The 14,811-nt window shown below is 38.2% G+C and overlaps 1 protein-coding gene and 1 pseudogene across 2 annotated transcripts in view; one reads left to right on the forward strand and one right to left on the reverse strand.

Annotated features, from left to right (window-relative positions):
• l1cama (L1 cell adhesion molecule, paralog a) overlaps positions 1-8,885 on the forward strand; it is a 49,959-nt gene extending 41,074 nt beyond the window's left edge. For both annotated transcript variants that reach the window (XM_052541286.1, XM_052541287.1), the window contains exons 16-27: positions 1-164; positions 387-457; positions 1,058-1,283; positions 1,414-1,529; positions 1,622-1,847; positions 1,930-2,052; positions 2,389-2,559; positions 2,787-2,900; positions 3,093-3,242; positions 5,188-5,319; positions 5,417-5,489; positions 5,742-8,885. The exon at positions 1-164 is cut by the window's left edge and continues 34 nt beyond it. In XM_052541286.1, coding sequence (XP_052397246.1) covers positions 1-164; positions 387-457; positions 1,058-1,283; positions 1,414-1,529; positions 1,622-1,847; positions 1,930-2,052; positions 2,389-2,559; positions 2,787-2,900; positions 3,093-3,242; positions 5,188-5,319; positions 5,417-5,489; positions 5,742-5,997 — 1,822 coding nt within the window. In that variant the 3' untranslated portion in view covers positions 5,998-8,885. The remainder of the gene's footprint in view (positions 165-386; positions 458-1,057; positions 1,284-1,413; positions 1,530-1,621; positions 1,848-1,929; positions 2,053-2,388; positions 2,560-2,786; positions 2,901-3,092; positions 3,243-5,187; positions 5,320-5,416; positions 5,490-5,741) is intronic.
• Positions 8,886-9,245: 360 nt separating this feature from the next.
• On the reverse strand, positions 9,246-14,205 carry LOC127944335 (RIB43A-like with coiled-coils protein 2; annotated as a pseudogene).
• Positions 14,206-14,811: the final 606 nt, after the last annotated feature.

Raw genomic sequence — 14,811 nt, forward strand, 5'->3', positions numbered from 1 at the left:
AAGAAAAGAATGGGAGGAGCTAAGCCGCGTGTCAGGCAACAATCAGCGAACTACCCTTTCCCTGAAGCCCTTCCTTTCCTACCGTTTCCGAGTCATCGCTATCAATGACATCGGCAAGAGTGACCCGAGCATGTACACGGATGTCTTTTCCACACCAGCCGCTTGTAAGTAACACTGCTCGTGTGCACATATGCATATTTACATAGACTTAAAACAGAAAAGACTTGTAATACTACACTGTGATGCATTTGTTTTGTCCCTTGATTCATTACAATACACTTTGGATTTGTGTTTGTATCTTCTCTCAGCATGTGGCTGATTTAAAGTGACAGTTTTATTACCATGTTAGAACAACTTGGCACTAAATTCTGATTTGTCCTCTACAGCTCCAGACAGTAACCCTGAAGGAGTGCGCAGTGATTCCATCGACCCCGGCAACCTTGTCATCACATGGAAGGTGCGTTGCACAATTCAGCATTTTAAAGAGACCAGAAATGATTCTGTCATCATGTATTCATCCTGATGTTGTTCCAAACCTGTATGATATTTCCCCCCATGGAACAAAAGATATTAAAAAAATGTGAACAGGAGATAGGACTGTTAAGCTCCAAAATAAATGACAAATTTCCAAAAGGAGCCATCATATTCAATTATATTGTAAGGTGTGTTGGAAAGTATCCAACTAAAAAAGTATTGACGCTACTAACTTAACAACAACTCGTGCTCACAGTTGTTGTATGTAGCATTGTCGGGTCTGATTCATTCTAGTGAATCGGTTCATCCTATACAGTCCTTCCTCTCATATGTAGTGGAAAAAAAAAAGTCTGATTGATTCTAGCGAATCTGTTCAAATGTAATTTCACGGTCATCTCCCTCATATGCAGTGATGGAAGGTCTGATTCATTTTAGTGAAACGGTTCATTTGAACAGTTAGGGTAAAGAAACTGCCTAAAAATTGAGTCCCTCTACTATGCAAGTCACCATTGTCAGTGTTTGAAATTCTCATTGTTCCCAGAAAAATACAGTTTGGCCCAAAACTGAATCTGTGTTCTTGCAGGAAATGGACAGGCATAGTTTCAACGGCCCAGATTTTCGCTATAAAGTGATGTGGAGGAAAGTTTTGGGCAGCGGTCCATCCTGGCACACCAAATTCATGACCTCTCCACCCTTCACCGTCACAGATGTGGGCAACTTCTCTGCCTTTGACATTAAAGTGCAAGCTGTTAATGAGATAGGAGAAGGTCCGGAGCCCAAATCCACTATTGGATACTCTGGAGAGGACTGTGAGTTTGTCTTGTTTGATATTTTTACTGCTCTGTGAATCCTCCTGTAAGGTTATGCATCTCAATTCACCCCAATTAAACAATGAATTTAGTTTAATGTTAATCCTAATGTGCTCTTTCTTCCTGTCAGACCCAACTGAGGCCCCTATGAATGTGGCAGTGGAACTGATCAACAGCACTGCAGTCGAAGTGACGTGGGCGCCCATAAACAGAGAAACTGTGAGAGGTCGTCTGCAGGGTTACAAGGTAATATACTGTACTGTGCTAAGCTCAGCCAAAAACTGAAAAATGTTAGATGTGAAATATCTTTGACAGTTTATGTATTATGCACCCTATAGATTTATCTGATGCACTATGGCCCGGAAAGCAGACACCTCAATCGGGAGCGTGTTAGGGAGGGGAAGCCAAGGAACATCTCGTTTGTGATAACCGACAGTAATGAGGAGAGGAAGGTTCTGGGAGACCTGCAGCCATACTCCCATTACACACTGTCTGTGAGCATCTTCAACAATAAAGGAGAAGGTCCCCAGTCTGACCCCCTCACTTTCCACACTCCAGAAGGAGGTAAAAATGAAAAACCGAATAGATGAAGATTAGATGAAGAAAGTTGAGGGATTCAAATCCTGTCATCCATTTTTTTTTTCAGTACCTGGCCCTCCATCATCTTTAGTGCTGGATAGCCCATCGGAGACAGAAATGACTCTGCATTGGACTCCACCCACCCAGCCGAACGGTGTCTTGAAAGGATACACATTAAAGTATCAACAAGGTGCGTTGACCCATTCTCATCAAGAGTATTAGAAGCAGTGAACATTAACCATCAGAAAACCATTCCAAACACTAGCAGGGTTCCTCAGATCTTGCCCTCCAGAGTTTAGCTCCAACCCTAATCAAACACAGCTGAGCAAGCTCATCAAGATCTTCAGGATTCCTAGAAAATCACAGTTAAGGGACTATGATCAAGGTTTGAGCTAAACTCTGCAGTCCGGTGGCCATCCAGGACCAGATTTGAGGAACCCTGCACTATAGCAACTTGATGGTTTACATTTTAAAACAACTAGTTTTAAAAACCACTAAACAATGTCCCCCCCTCATTTCTCTGCAGTTGATAAAGAAGACAGTCCCATGCAAATGATCGAGATCAGTGACCACGTCGTGTCTCACTTCAACTTAAAGCTGGATCCTCACAGCCGTTACCGCTTCTACCTGCGAGGCTTCACCGCTAAGGGAGAAGGACTGCCAATCATCAGGGAGGGAGCTACAACTCTGGATGGAGGTCCAACATTTTACTGATCTCTAAATTTACTATGAGATGTTTCCACAGACACTTTGTCCAAACCAGACATAATGTGACACAATTCTAGCGAAGTTATTTATTTGTCCACACTGAAACTAAAAGGAAACTTGACATAATCACAGCCAATTTGAATTGTATTTGGACAATTGAGTTTGTGTTGTGAACAATCATGCAGTTTTGTTTTGTGTGTGTGTGTGTGTGAACAGTTCCACCCTCCAACATTAGCTTATCGACTGGAGAGACATCAGTCAACCTGACATGGGTATCCAAAGAAAGACAGAGGAATGTGGGATTCTTTATTCATTACTTGAAAAAAGACGGTATGTGCCATATGGACAGGATGTGATTAAGAATGATTGAACTCAAGCTCGTTTGTTGAATAGCAAAATAGCAAGTAGCAGCTTTATTAAGTCATACATGTATGTTAGTTAGTGCCTCTACTTTTTCAGTAACTGAGAGAGAATAAAAACGAGTGTGTGTTGATTTGTATTGTATTGTGTGTATCTGTCCAGGTAAAGGCACATGGAAGCGCTCTGAGAGAGTGAACAGCTCTCAGTCTTTTTACAGGCTGCAGGGGCTCCAGTCCGGGTCCGAGTACCGCCTGAAGATCGACTTCAAAAACAAAACTTTATGGGAGTATGAGATCCAGACAGCAGGAGCAAGTAATAGCAAACTTAATGCTTAATGCTCTTAATGCTTTTTATAATAAATTGCACTGATGTTCTATTTACATAACAGAAGAAATTTAAAAGAAGACATCTGTGTAATATTTTCCATTCTGGCATGTTCGTAGTATCTTCCAAATGTCTTTTTTTCATTGTAAGAATGAAGGTCATCTACACTACCATTAAAAAGTTTGGTGTCAGTATATTTCTTGTTTCTGGAATAAGTCTTATATCTTACAGACCCCAAAGGTTGAAAGGTAGTGTAGGTTTGTAACAGTATTAACCCATTTAAGCCCACCGGCAACTATAGTTTCCACAGTTTATAGTTGTCATTTTCCTTTTGTAAGTATTTTTCTAGATGTTATCCATGTTTTATTTCTCAATGACATGCAAGCAAACAACCAAATAAAGTATTTCATGAAAAAAAAAGGTATTCACTTCCTTCCTGTCACATGAGGCTGTTAAGTCCCTACCCCTACTTCCAGGAAGCATGGCGAAAGCAAACCCTCCCATATAAAGTTACTAATAGGTATTTTTTGTTGACATGGGGAAATGGGCTATACTGTGTTAACAGGTTAATAAATCAAGGTTATTGGTCTTCTTTAATACTTTTCCCCTTCATAATATCCCACCTAAAACATAACTTAACACTTTAAATGACATCTCTACTGTACAGTAGACCTTAATTTGATAGGGAATAAATCTGTAAGAGGAGGAGATGAGAGAGCAATCTTTCCACAGCTCTACTGCCCCTCTTCCTTGTCTGCTTTTGCCATGGAGGGTGGAGATTTCCAGTTTTCAAGTGACAGCAGCAGTTTACTAACTCCCGTCAGTCACACAAAAGGAAGAACGGAAAGATAAAGAGCTAACACATGGGATGAATCGATGTAGATCATCTTTTTCTCCCTTTTATGACATTACAGTATGTCTTGTAAGGGGCAAAATATTGAGGCCCCTTTATCCAGTTTGGATGCGTTTCATTCTAATTGGTCAAGGACCCCAATTCGTTTTATGACTAGTAGCTTATGATTCCATTTTATTGCTGAAATTCAGACAAGTAATGAATTTACATTTACATTATTATATGAAATCACCTACTACAGTCAGCTATTGAATACTATGGGCCTAAAAAAATATTTATTTTCATTTAACTAACATACTTATAAGAATAAAAATAACTGCATGTTCAATAATAAGTAAATAAATAAACAAACAATCATGGGTATAGCCCATGATATAAAAATTATGTAAAAAATCATATATAAAAAAAAAAATAACAACATTAATTTCATGAATACCATGGACTTTTGTCAAGGTTAATCCATTTTACCTAATCAATAAGTGCCTTTTCATAAAATATGTGATATTTTACATATTTACATCACAAAGTATAGTAGGAAAATATGTTTTATGTGAATTTATAAAACTGTTTAACTTTACTGTAGTACTCCTTGTAGGTTACTTGTACGGAAACTACTTACATAAGGGAAAGTTCACCCAAAAATAGAAATGTTGCTGCTATTGTGTCATCTTCAGCTTGCAACCTTATGAGTTTCTTTCTTCTATTGAACACAAAAGAAGATATTTTTCATTATGTTGGTAACCAAACAGTTTTTTTTTTATTATAAAGATGTAATATTTTCTTAATTCTATTTATTTTTATTCATTTATTTTTAATTAACTTATTGATACACAATACCCTGTTGGGTCAACTTAATGGCTGCTCTATGTTTAAGACAAACTGATTTATTGTGTTTTCATATTTAAGAGATTATAAGCTAGATGCAACTTTTTGGGGGCTTGCATCGAATGTTCTTTGACTTTTATGCATATTTTTGGGCAAGATGGGTTAAGGAAAGTAAATGATGCCAGCATTTCCATTTTTCCCCCCTTCATTAATTATAATACTAATAAAAATCAAACACAATTTTCCTCACTTCAGAAGTCATGGAGATAAGTCAAGGGTTTGTGACTGAGAGCTGGTTCATTGGACTCATCAGCGCCCTCGTGCTGTTGCTGCTGGTACTGCTCATTCTGTGTTTCATAAAACGCAGCAAAGGTGGAAAATATTCAGGTATAAGAAGCAGTGTCACACGTCATTCTAATCTATTTAACCACCCTTAGTGCAATTAGTCCCTTGACATTACTAACAAATTGTATTCTTCCCACAGTCAAAGAAAAAGAAGAAGGCCAGATAGATTCTGAAGTTCGACCAATGAATAACGAGGCTTTTGGAGAGTACAGGTGTGGTGAAGTTTGTTAGACAGATTATTGCATAAACTTCATTTCCCTATTTCTTATGCTCTTTCTTTCTCTCCTAAATGCTCTTCCTAATGATTTGCAGATCGCTGGAGAGGTATTCTTGGCTGTGGCATTGTCTTCTTTTGCATGCATGGCTTTCTCAATACTTCCCCTTGCATGCACAGAGTGGCATTTTTTTATTTAAATTTATGGATTTATTTGTATTTTTCTTTCCCCCTTTCTCTTCTTGCGTAGTGACAATGAGGAGAAGCAGACAGCCAGTCAGCCATCTCTGTGCGAGGATAGTAAGCTATGTACTGACGACACTCTAGATGACTACGCCAACAGCAACAGCGTGCAGACCGAGGTCATCATGGACGAGTCACTGGCCAGTCAGAGCAGCGGAGTCCGAGATGTTCCTGACCCCGGGACTCAGGAAAGTTCCCCTCTAAATCCTGCCACAGCCATCTCCCACCACGGCCTGCCCATCTCCGCCGCCTTCCTTGACTAGCCGGGGCGAGACCGAGCCCAAATGTGGATTCACACATGTGCCCACCTGTTGCAACTGCTCATGACTGACCAAATATTCGAAAACCCACAATACTGAGACCTACACACACAACAGATGCCGAGAAAGCCAACCAGAAGCACTGCTGGGACTTACTTCAGACATAATTGGACCAACACTTTTAATACAGTCAGAGGAAAACATTTGACTGACATATAACAAATAGACTGCCATGCTCGTTGTTTACAGATAATATCTCTCATTTTACAATATAAAATAGGCTATAGCCGTTTACAGTTATACTGACGTGACAAGAACCTCTCCAGAAGAGACTTGTTTGATTATTGAGTGACATAAAGTAGACACCGAGCTCCCAAGGGTGAACGCCAAATCAAGTCAGAGTCGGATTCACCTGTTAGTCAGTAAGAAGCGATGCAGAAGGAGGGTGTGAGGGAGAAGAGCGAAGCTGAGGGCCTTAAAATCATGACTAAGTGCGTTGTGCAAGCATATAGACAGCATGAGCTGGTTATACTGGTTGCAAAATTTAATCTAACTTATTGTGTTTTGTGCGTCTCTGCCATTTCTTTTTTTTTTATTCTTTGAAGTCCTGCCGAAACCATTTTTATTATTCTTTTTTAATGATATATTTATTGTTATAATTTTTTGGTTGTTGTTGTTTTTTTTTACACAAGAATCAGTTTTGTGTCGTGTTTTAAAGGTGCTGTAAGTGACGTTAGCCATTGTGGATCTTCTCCGTTTTAGCCAATGAATTATATATGCACCCTTTAAAAAAAAAAAAAACACCCGGGTTAGCGTGGCCCTGATGGTGCATCTTTGTCAAAATTCAGTGTGTTGTGACACAATTTGTTTTTGGCGAACAACTTGGTAAATTTGGATACATGTTATAGTAGATGTTTGAACAGTGTCCAGTTCTTTTAAAAAAAGAATCCTCTATTTTCTGAATGCATCTTATTGATATTGTGAATGATGCATATATGCATACGTTTCATTTTGAACCTTTCCTCAAAACTTAACATAACTCATTCTTCCAGGGAAACGACAGCCTTTCTTACAATCTACTGCAATGTCACATTCAGATCTGCCACCATCTAATCAACAACAGATTGACAAAACTAAGTCTCCACCCTAGATATTTCTCCTTTTTAATAATTCAGATATTTCCTGAGTTCCGTTCCGTAAAATTTGCTTACAGTACCTTTAAGTCATCTGTACATTGAGTTATTGTAATATCGTGATTCAACAGAAGATACATATCGGCATCCCCTCAGTTAAGATTACAGGTTTCCATAGTGTAAATACATGAGATGCAATGACTCTACGACATAAGATCGGTTATAGCAAGCTGTACATACAAGCATCTATCAATTTAGCCAAATACAGTATTATAATCTTTCATCTCCATGGGTTCCTGTGCTTGCCTTCAACAACATGCCCATCACCATCTCTCATGTTAATCCTTTGTGTGCTTAATTCTTGTTTTCTGCATTGTATTAAACTGTACAGACTGATTTTCTCTTGCAGCCCTGTTGGTGTAAAGCCATAAGAACACACACGTAAGGTGCGTAGTTTTGAGGTCGTATTGAGTTAGATAGGGCTGTGAGAGAGTACGTCACACACACAGTTTAGTTTGGTTATGTAAAATGCAATCATGTATTGGCTTGTGTCTTGTTACACAGAATGTATGCTTTGTTTGGGTGGGAATTGTTCCATACCAGTATACCAAATAGCATTCGTTCCCTCTTTTGCTTTTCATTTGTTCTGATGTTTGATAACGAATATAGCAGAATATAGCACTGAGAGAATCTATGGCACATCTGGTATTTCTCAAGAGAAGGGGCATAGGGGGGAAATAAATCTCTTAATTTCCAGATGAATGTAAATATAGTCCTAAAAGTTTGTTCGTTATGACGTTGAAAATTTGTCTTGTTGATTATATTTTAGGTTTTTAAATTTTGAGTTTTGTCACTTTTTTTTTTTTTTTTTTTTTTTTAGCTTTCAAGTAACTTGTTAGTTGTGATTTGAGTGTGGTAGACAAGTAGTGCATAGGTTTAAATAACTAAGAAAAAATTTATTTGATAAATAAATGTTTCAGGTTCTGAAAAAAAAAAAAAAAAAGCTGATTGGATATAAGTTAAATGAAGCTACTAGCAAAACATGATTGCGCTTATAGTTTCCCAAGTGCTACAGACTGGCAGTATTGTGCGTATCTGATTAGAATCTATTGTTGCAGAGGCAGCACGAAAGGAAGGAGGCAGTCGTCTTATTTGCACCACTGCACACACACACACACACACACACACACACAAACACGCTTCCAGGGAGCAATAGAAAAACGCTGACTCGGATCTTTGAGACAACTGTCTTGAGGCGGCTTTTGCAGTGATGCCCAGCCCTCTGGAATAGCTGTGGAGGCTGGACTGTCCGATCTGTTTTAGCCTCCCTCACAAAAGCTGTACAGACAAACTCAGGACAAAAGTCTCTAAGAGATCTATTTTCTTACAGGAGGGGGAAGTGATGCAAATGATATTCAACTCAATATTCGACTGAACTGCTGCTAGACGACGTGTGTATTTTGTCAGTGTCTTGACTGTGTATTGAGTTCGGAAATGAATCGACTCTTGGATATCCACTATACTGCCCTCTGCTACTGCAACTAAAACTGGATTGGGAGGGCACCGTTTAAAGCTTGACTAGTGAAAGAACGTTGCCGTTTCTGTTGTTAGTTGTCAAATGTACACATTCAAGCTCATCATGCATCTTAAACTGTATGCTTAAAGCCTAAATAAGCTTGACATAATAGTCTCTTATTCCTCTTGTATGTTCTGTTTGTTACTGCATATGATGTGAAAATAAATGAAGGATGAGATGAATGAGGTTGTGGGACTGTATTCGTCACATGCTCCTGCTGTGTTGTGGACTGAAGGGGAAGTGAGGGTGGGCTACCTTGACGAGATATGAACTGGATTTTGCTATTGTATCTGCATCACCAATCAGCCAGTGGAAGGAAGTACTTCTTAAAATCAATGGGGTCATCTACATCTGCAACAAAGTTGTTATATAAAACATCCACCATCACTATATAAAATTTGACAAAGGCAGCTATCAGCAATGATGCCTATAAAAGTCCAATTTATGAAAGCCGAACACACACAGTGCTTTGAAATCCAGTACCACTTTATTTTTCGTGCAGGAGAATGATCAGATGAGAGAGGATGGAGTGGGATGGTGCTTTATCGAGAGCTTGTGCCAAACTGGGTGAAGTATTGAACTGTGGGACGGTTTGTGTAGAGCTGCTTGTCCCAGGTAGTGTTGGCTGAAAAACAGAAAATATAATGTTTCGAGATATCCAGAAATTGCTTTAATTTTAATTGTAAGCAATTTTATTTTAAACATACACTACTGTTCAAAAGGTTGGGGTGGGAGAGAAGTTTCTTATTCCCTTCAAGGGTACATTTATTTGATCAAAAATACAATAATAACAACAATATTGTGAAAAATTATTAGAATTTAAATTAACAGAGATCCTCTCATATGATTGTAAAGTGCTTTGGGTGTTCAGCGATACACAATAAACTGTCAAAAATATTATTGCCATCACTATATGAACTATTGGAAAGCTTGCATTACCAACCACGGTAGCCTAAATTTGGTTATTTTATGATAACTTTTGGCCTGTTTATTTTCCAGTTGTCTGCAGTGTTTTTAACAATAGTGAAATATGAATGTGCTCTTTTGTCAGCTGTTGATTCTACTGATCGAGCTGAATTCTCCTGTCTCTCTGCAGATCCTTGTCTATTTTCTCGTCTCTCTCCTCCTTGTCTGGCCTGCTCTGTCAGATGGTAATCCCAGGCCACATCTCTCTGCCTCTTCATCTCTTTTAGTCTCTGGTGAAATTGGAAAGGGATAACAGAGTATTACTTTTATGATGACTATAAGTGCATGCTCAAATGGCACATGTCAGTGCCAGATCTTAACCTCTTTCTCCAAACACTGTTCCTCTCTCTTTCTGTGGATATCACTGATCTGCTGTGGGGTCATGCCCTTTCAGCGGTCAGTCAGGACTTGTGGACCCTCTGCTGAGGATTCTGTTTCTCTCTTTGCAGCCTCTGGTCGCTCCATCAGGAGGTCAGAGGTCACCATGTACCGCTCCGCTCCCTCTCTCCTCAATGTCTCTTGTTGCTCCCTTTCCATCCTCTCCTCAGCCTGTAAAGGGAGGTCAGATGTTACCTTGACCTTTTATCTCAAAGATCTATGGTGGTCTATGGTTTTCGAAAGAAAGAAAAGAAAGAAACCTCATATTGTAAGTAAATCATGTAAAAATAGCTCTTTATGGTGACAATTGTAGGTTACCACTTTTAACAGTGTATGGTTTTAAAGTATGGAAAATAGCATTGTGATTTTTTTTTTTTTTTTTATAAGTCTTCTTTCCATGTTCCACAAAACTCAAAGTGGTTTTGAATGTCTTGAGGGTGAGAAAATAACCTTTTTGTCATTATTGGGTGTACAATCTTTATTTAATATTTAATAACCTACTAAAAATAAACACAAATGTTTGTCTTGGTTAGTTTAGTGGTGAGATAATACCCGAGCTTGATTGTATTGACTGAGTGCAATGCGGGTTGCTCTTGTGCACTCCTACTTCAGGCCGTTCAGCTGCACTGCCCTGAGGTCTTTTTCCACCAACTCCCTGCCAGTAAGCAGCTCTGCACACACAAATACAGAAATGATATGCATGATCAGAACCTCTGTGCTCCTAAACACAGAGGAATACACTTACATTATCGTTGCTTCTATTTTAACATCACAAGGCTAAATGGGATATAATGCGATTTGTTTACCTCTGTTTTTCTGTTCCCTTTCTTGTTTCTCCCTCTCCTCCCTTTGAGCTTTCAGGTTTCTCTCGCTCATTTCCATCTGAACTCTCTTTTTTTCATTCTCATTAATTCCTTCTCCCTGACCAAGTTAGCCTATTTTAAACAACTTTATGAAAACTTTATGAAAATCATTAAAAAACTTAAATGATCTAAAAAAAAATGGTGAAAACCCTAAAATAAATGTTAAAAAGCTAAAAACATTAAAAAGATATTGTCCTTATTCAAATTCAAATGGACATTTTTAAAACAATTTATTTTAGAGTTCCAGTGACACATGTGACATACGTACTGTAATAATAACAATAAATCATGTATAATTACATGCAACTAACCCTAAAGAAAACCCTTATCCTAACTTTAACCCATAAATGTATGTAAATATAACTCATGACTTAAAGGGATCATTATTTTCTATAATTTACTCATCCTCAAGTTGTTTCAAGCCTGTATGAGTTTCTTTCTTCTGCTGCTCACATAAGAATATATTTTGGTAACCAAACTCATCCTTTCTAATCATCCTACTTGTCCATTTTATCCTATTGTATCTCATCTCCTTCAAACCATTTCTCCTGCAGCTGTACCTGCAGTCATTCAAATCATTAACACATCCCTTCACATTGGTGTTTTTCCCTCAGCATTTAGACAGGCCCGTATAACCCCACTACTTAAGAAACCCACGCTTAACCCATAACTTTTAGAGAACTACAAACACTTGAATGAGCTGTGTTCAACCAAGTCTCTGACTTTCTCACACAGAACAACCTCCTTGCCAGCAAGTAGTCTGGTTTCAGAAGTGGGCATTTAACCGAGACTGGCTAACTCTCAGTTGTTGAAGCCCTAGGACTGGCAAGAGCAAATTCTAAATCTTCAATATATATTTTGCTGGATCTGTCCGCTGCTTTTGACATAATTAACCACCAGATCCTCCTGTCAACCCTATTGACATCTCTCAGATAGGTCCTTCAAGGTATCCTGGAGAGGTGAGGTTTCCAAATCGCAACTACTGGGGTGCCTCAGGGCTCTGTTCTTGGACCACTTCTCTTCTCTGTCTACATGGCATCACTAAGTTCTGTCATTTAGAAACATGACTTTTCATGTCACTGCTATGCTGATGACACTCAACTCTGCCTCTCATTCCATCCTGATGATCTGATGATAGCTGCTCGCATCGCAGCTTGTCCAACAGACATCTCTTGCTGTAACTTAACCTCGTCAAGACAGCGCTGCTTGTGGTTCCATCAAACCCATCGTTTCATCACAATTTTACCATCTAGTTAGGCACATCAACCATAACTCCTTCAAAAACAGCTGGAAACCGTGGCGATATTATTGATGATCAGTTGACGATCATCAGACAAAATTTGCTTTATTCAACATCAAGAAGATCAGGACCCTTCTTTCGGAACATGCTTCACAATCACAACACACAAGCTCTTGTTCTGTTAAGGCTTGACTATTGCAATGCTATCTTGGCAAGTCTCCCAGACAGTTTTATCAAAGCTTTCAAATTAATTAATTAATCCAGAACGCGGCAGCAAGATTAATTTTTAATGAGCTGGTCACACCTCTGTTTATCAATTTGCACTGGGTACCAATAGCTGCTCGCATAAAATTCTAGGCCACCACAGGCTCTGGACCCCTTTACCTAAATTAATTACTTCAGATTATGTGCCCTCTAGTAGCTTGTCTGCAAGTGAATGTTGCTTTATTGTGAAATCTCAAAGAGGCACAAAATCACGTTCACTGACTTTAAAAGTAAATTTTCCCTCCTGGTGGAATGACCTGCCCAACTCAATCTGAGCAGCTGAGTCCTTAGCCATCTTCAAGAATTGGAATCTCTTCCATCTTTATATGACCCTCTAACTCTAGCACTATCTAATCTAATTCTGTCCTTTAAAAAGTCCCCTTTTAGACTTGCACTTTATTTATTTACTAACAGCTTGAAAAAAAAACCTAACACAAGTTTCACTATTTTTTTTATATTCCGTTTTCTTTTTTATTTATTATACAATGAACAAAAGTAAAAAAGGCATCTAGCTTGCTCTGTTCTTTTCCTATTCTATCTTTTTATTATTGTTTATTTATTTTATTTTATTTAATTCCTTACATTTATATAGCGCTTCTCTAGTCATTTAAAGCACTTTAGATTGTCAGGGGTATCTCCCCTGGCCAACCTTAATGATCCTTCTGCAGGTTCACCCCTACGGAAATCTTGTTACGACTTTTACTTCCTCCCGATAGTCAGAATGCCCGCCACACACCAGTTTACTGGTGGAGAGGAGACAGAGTGATGAAGTCAATCAATGGATATGGGGATGGTTAGGAGGCCATGATGGTCAGAGGCCAATGGGTGAATTTAGCCAGGATGTCGAGGTCACATCTCTATTCTTTTTCATTTTATTTAACATTTTCTTTTTATTTATTTTATGACTTAAAAATCCTTGCTACATGTTCTGCATTAAGCTAACTGAGAATTGTTATAGCACTTATCATTCCTCTCTTGTTGATTTTGATTGCTTTCATTGTCCTCATTTGTAAGTCGCTTTGGATAAAAGCGTCTGCTAAATTACTAAATGTAAATGTAAACAGTTGATGGTCCCCATTAACTTCAATATAAGTCATTGGGGACCATCAACTGTTTGATTACCCACATTCCTCAAAATATATTCGTTGTGCTCAGCAGAAAAAAAAAGAAAAGAATAAATAAATCATACTGGTTTGGATCAACTTCAGGGTGAGAGAATGATGACAGAATTTTCATTTTTTTGTGAATGACCCCTTTCATTCTTTAATTGCACTGCAACAAGGACACCTTAAAATAAAGTGTACCCTACATTTTAACCCAAAATATTGATCGAGCAGTTTGTGTCAATGCCAGTTGATAGAGAAATTATCTGTTGCTGTGTCCCAACAAACACTTACAGTCTATACTTCCCCAAAACATTTGCATGCTGGCGGGTCCCAATGCTGATTCGCAGACAGAAATACTGACATTTGGCGCCATAATTGATATCTGCATCACGACTGTCCTTAGAAAGTTGTTTTTTTCACTCTATATTGTACCAAATCCTGATCTAATCGCAACAGATCTGAACAACAAAGAACATTATTTCTGTAAATAATATGCCAGTGATTTTGTATCTGGCTGTGGTTGATCCGTTATTGAAAAATGAAAGAAATACATTCGAAATATGCTTTACAGTATAATTGCACTGTGATACTTTCAGTGTTGTAGTTTGTTTTGTGGTACACAAGTAGTGCATAAGTTGTGAGAGACCAACAAGCTGCAGAAGTGGCGTGTCTTACCATGAGCCATATCTCGCTGTTTTTCCATCTATAGTTTTATATCAACAAACCTCCCTGTATTAATTATCTGCTTCAGCCCCCTCTCTCTCATCGCCATTGAGAAGCTTGTGGATTAAATTAAGATAAAATATCAAAACCTTACTATGGTGAATATTAATTGGATTTCGATAAACCTGCTGTTTGAAGCGCTATTTGGCGTTGCCATGATAACTGGCTTACGGTCTGCGGCGCAGCTTCTGTAACTAGGTTATTATGGGATATGTTTGACAGACGTAGGTTATATTATTTATACAAAATTATAAAAATTTCCACACCGGAGTTATTTTAGTTAACTAACCTTAAAACCTTACTTGAAACAACTGAAATAAAATTAACATTATCCGAAATAAAAGAAAACATTAAAAACCGTATTTTATTTCAGCAAGTTGCAAGGCAATATTTTTATTACCTTTATTTGCTAAAATAACTATAATTTGATATGAATTTGAAAAGATTGTAACCAGGCACGTTTTAGTGGGGTTTTCAGTACCATGAACAGCTCCCTTTAAATCTAATCTCAGCTATGAGTATTTGGGGTGCTGTTAATAAATTTACTGTTATAGTTATTTCTATTAAA

Source organism: Carassius gibelio, chromosome A23 (genome assembly GCF_023724105.1).
Source record: "Carassius gibelio isolate Cgi1373 ecotype wild population from Czech Republic chromosome A23, carGib1.2-hapl.c, whole genome shotgun sequence".
Taxonomy (NCBI): domain Eukaryota; kingdom Metazoa; phylum Chordata; class Actinopteri; order Cypriniformes; family Cyprinidae; genus Carassius; species Carassius gibelio.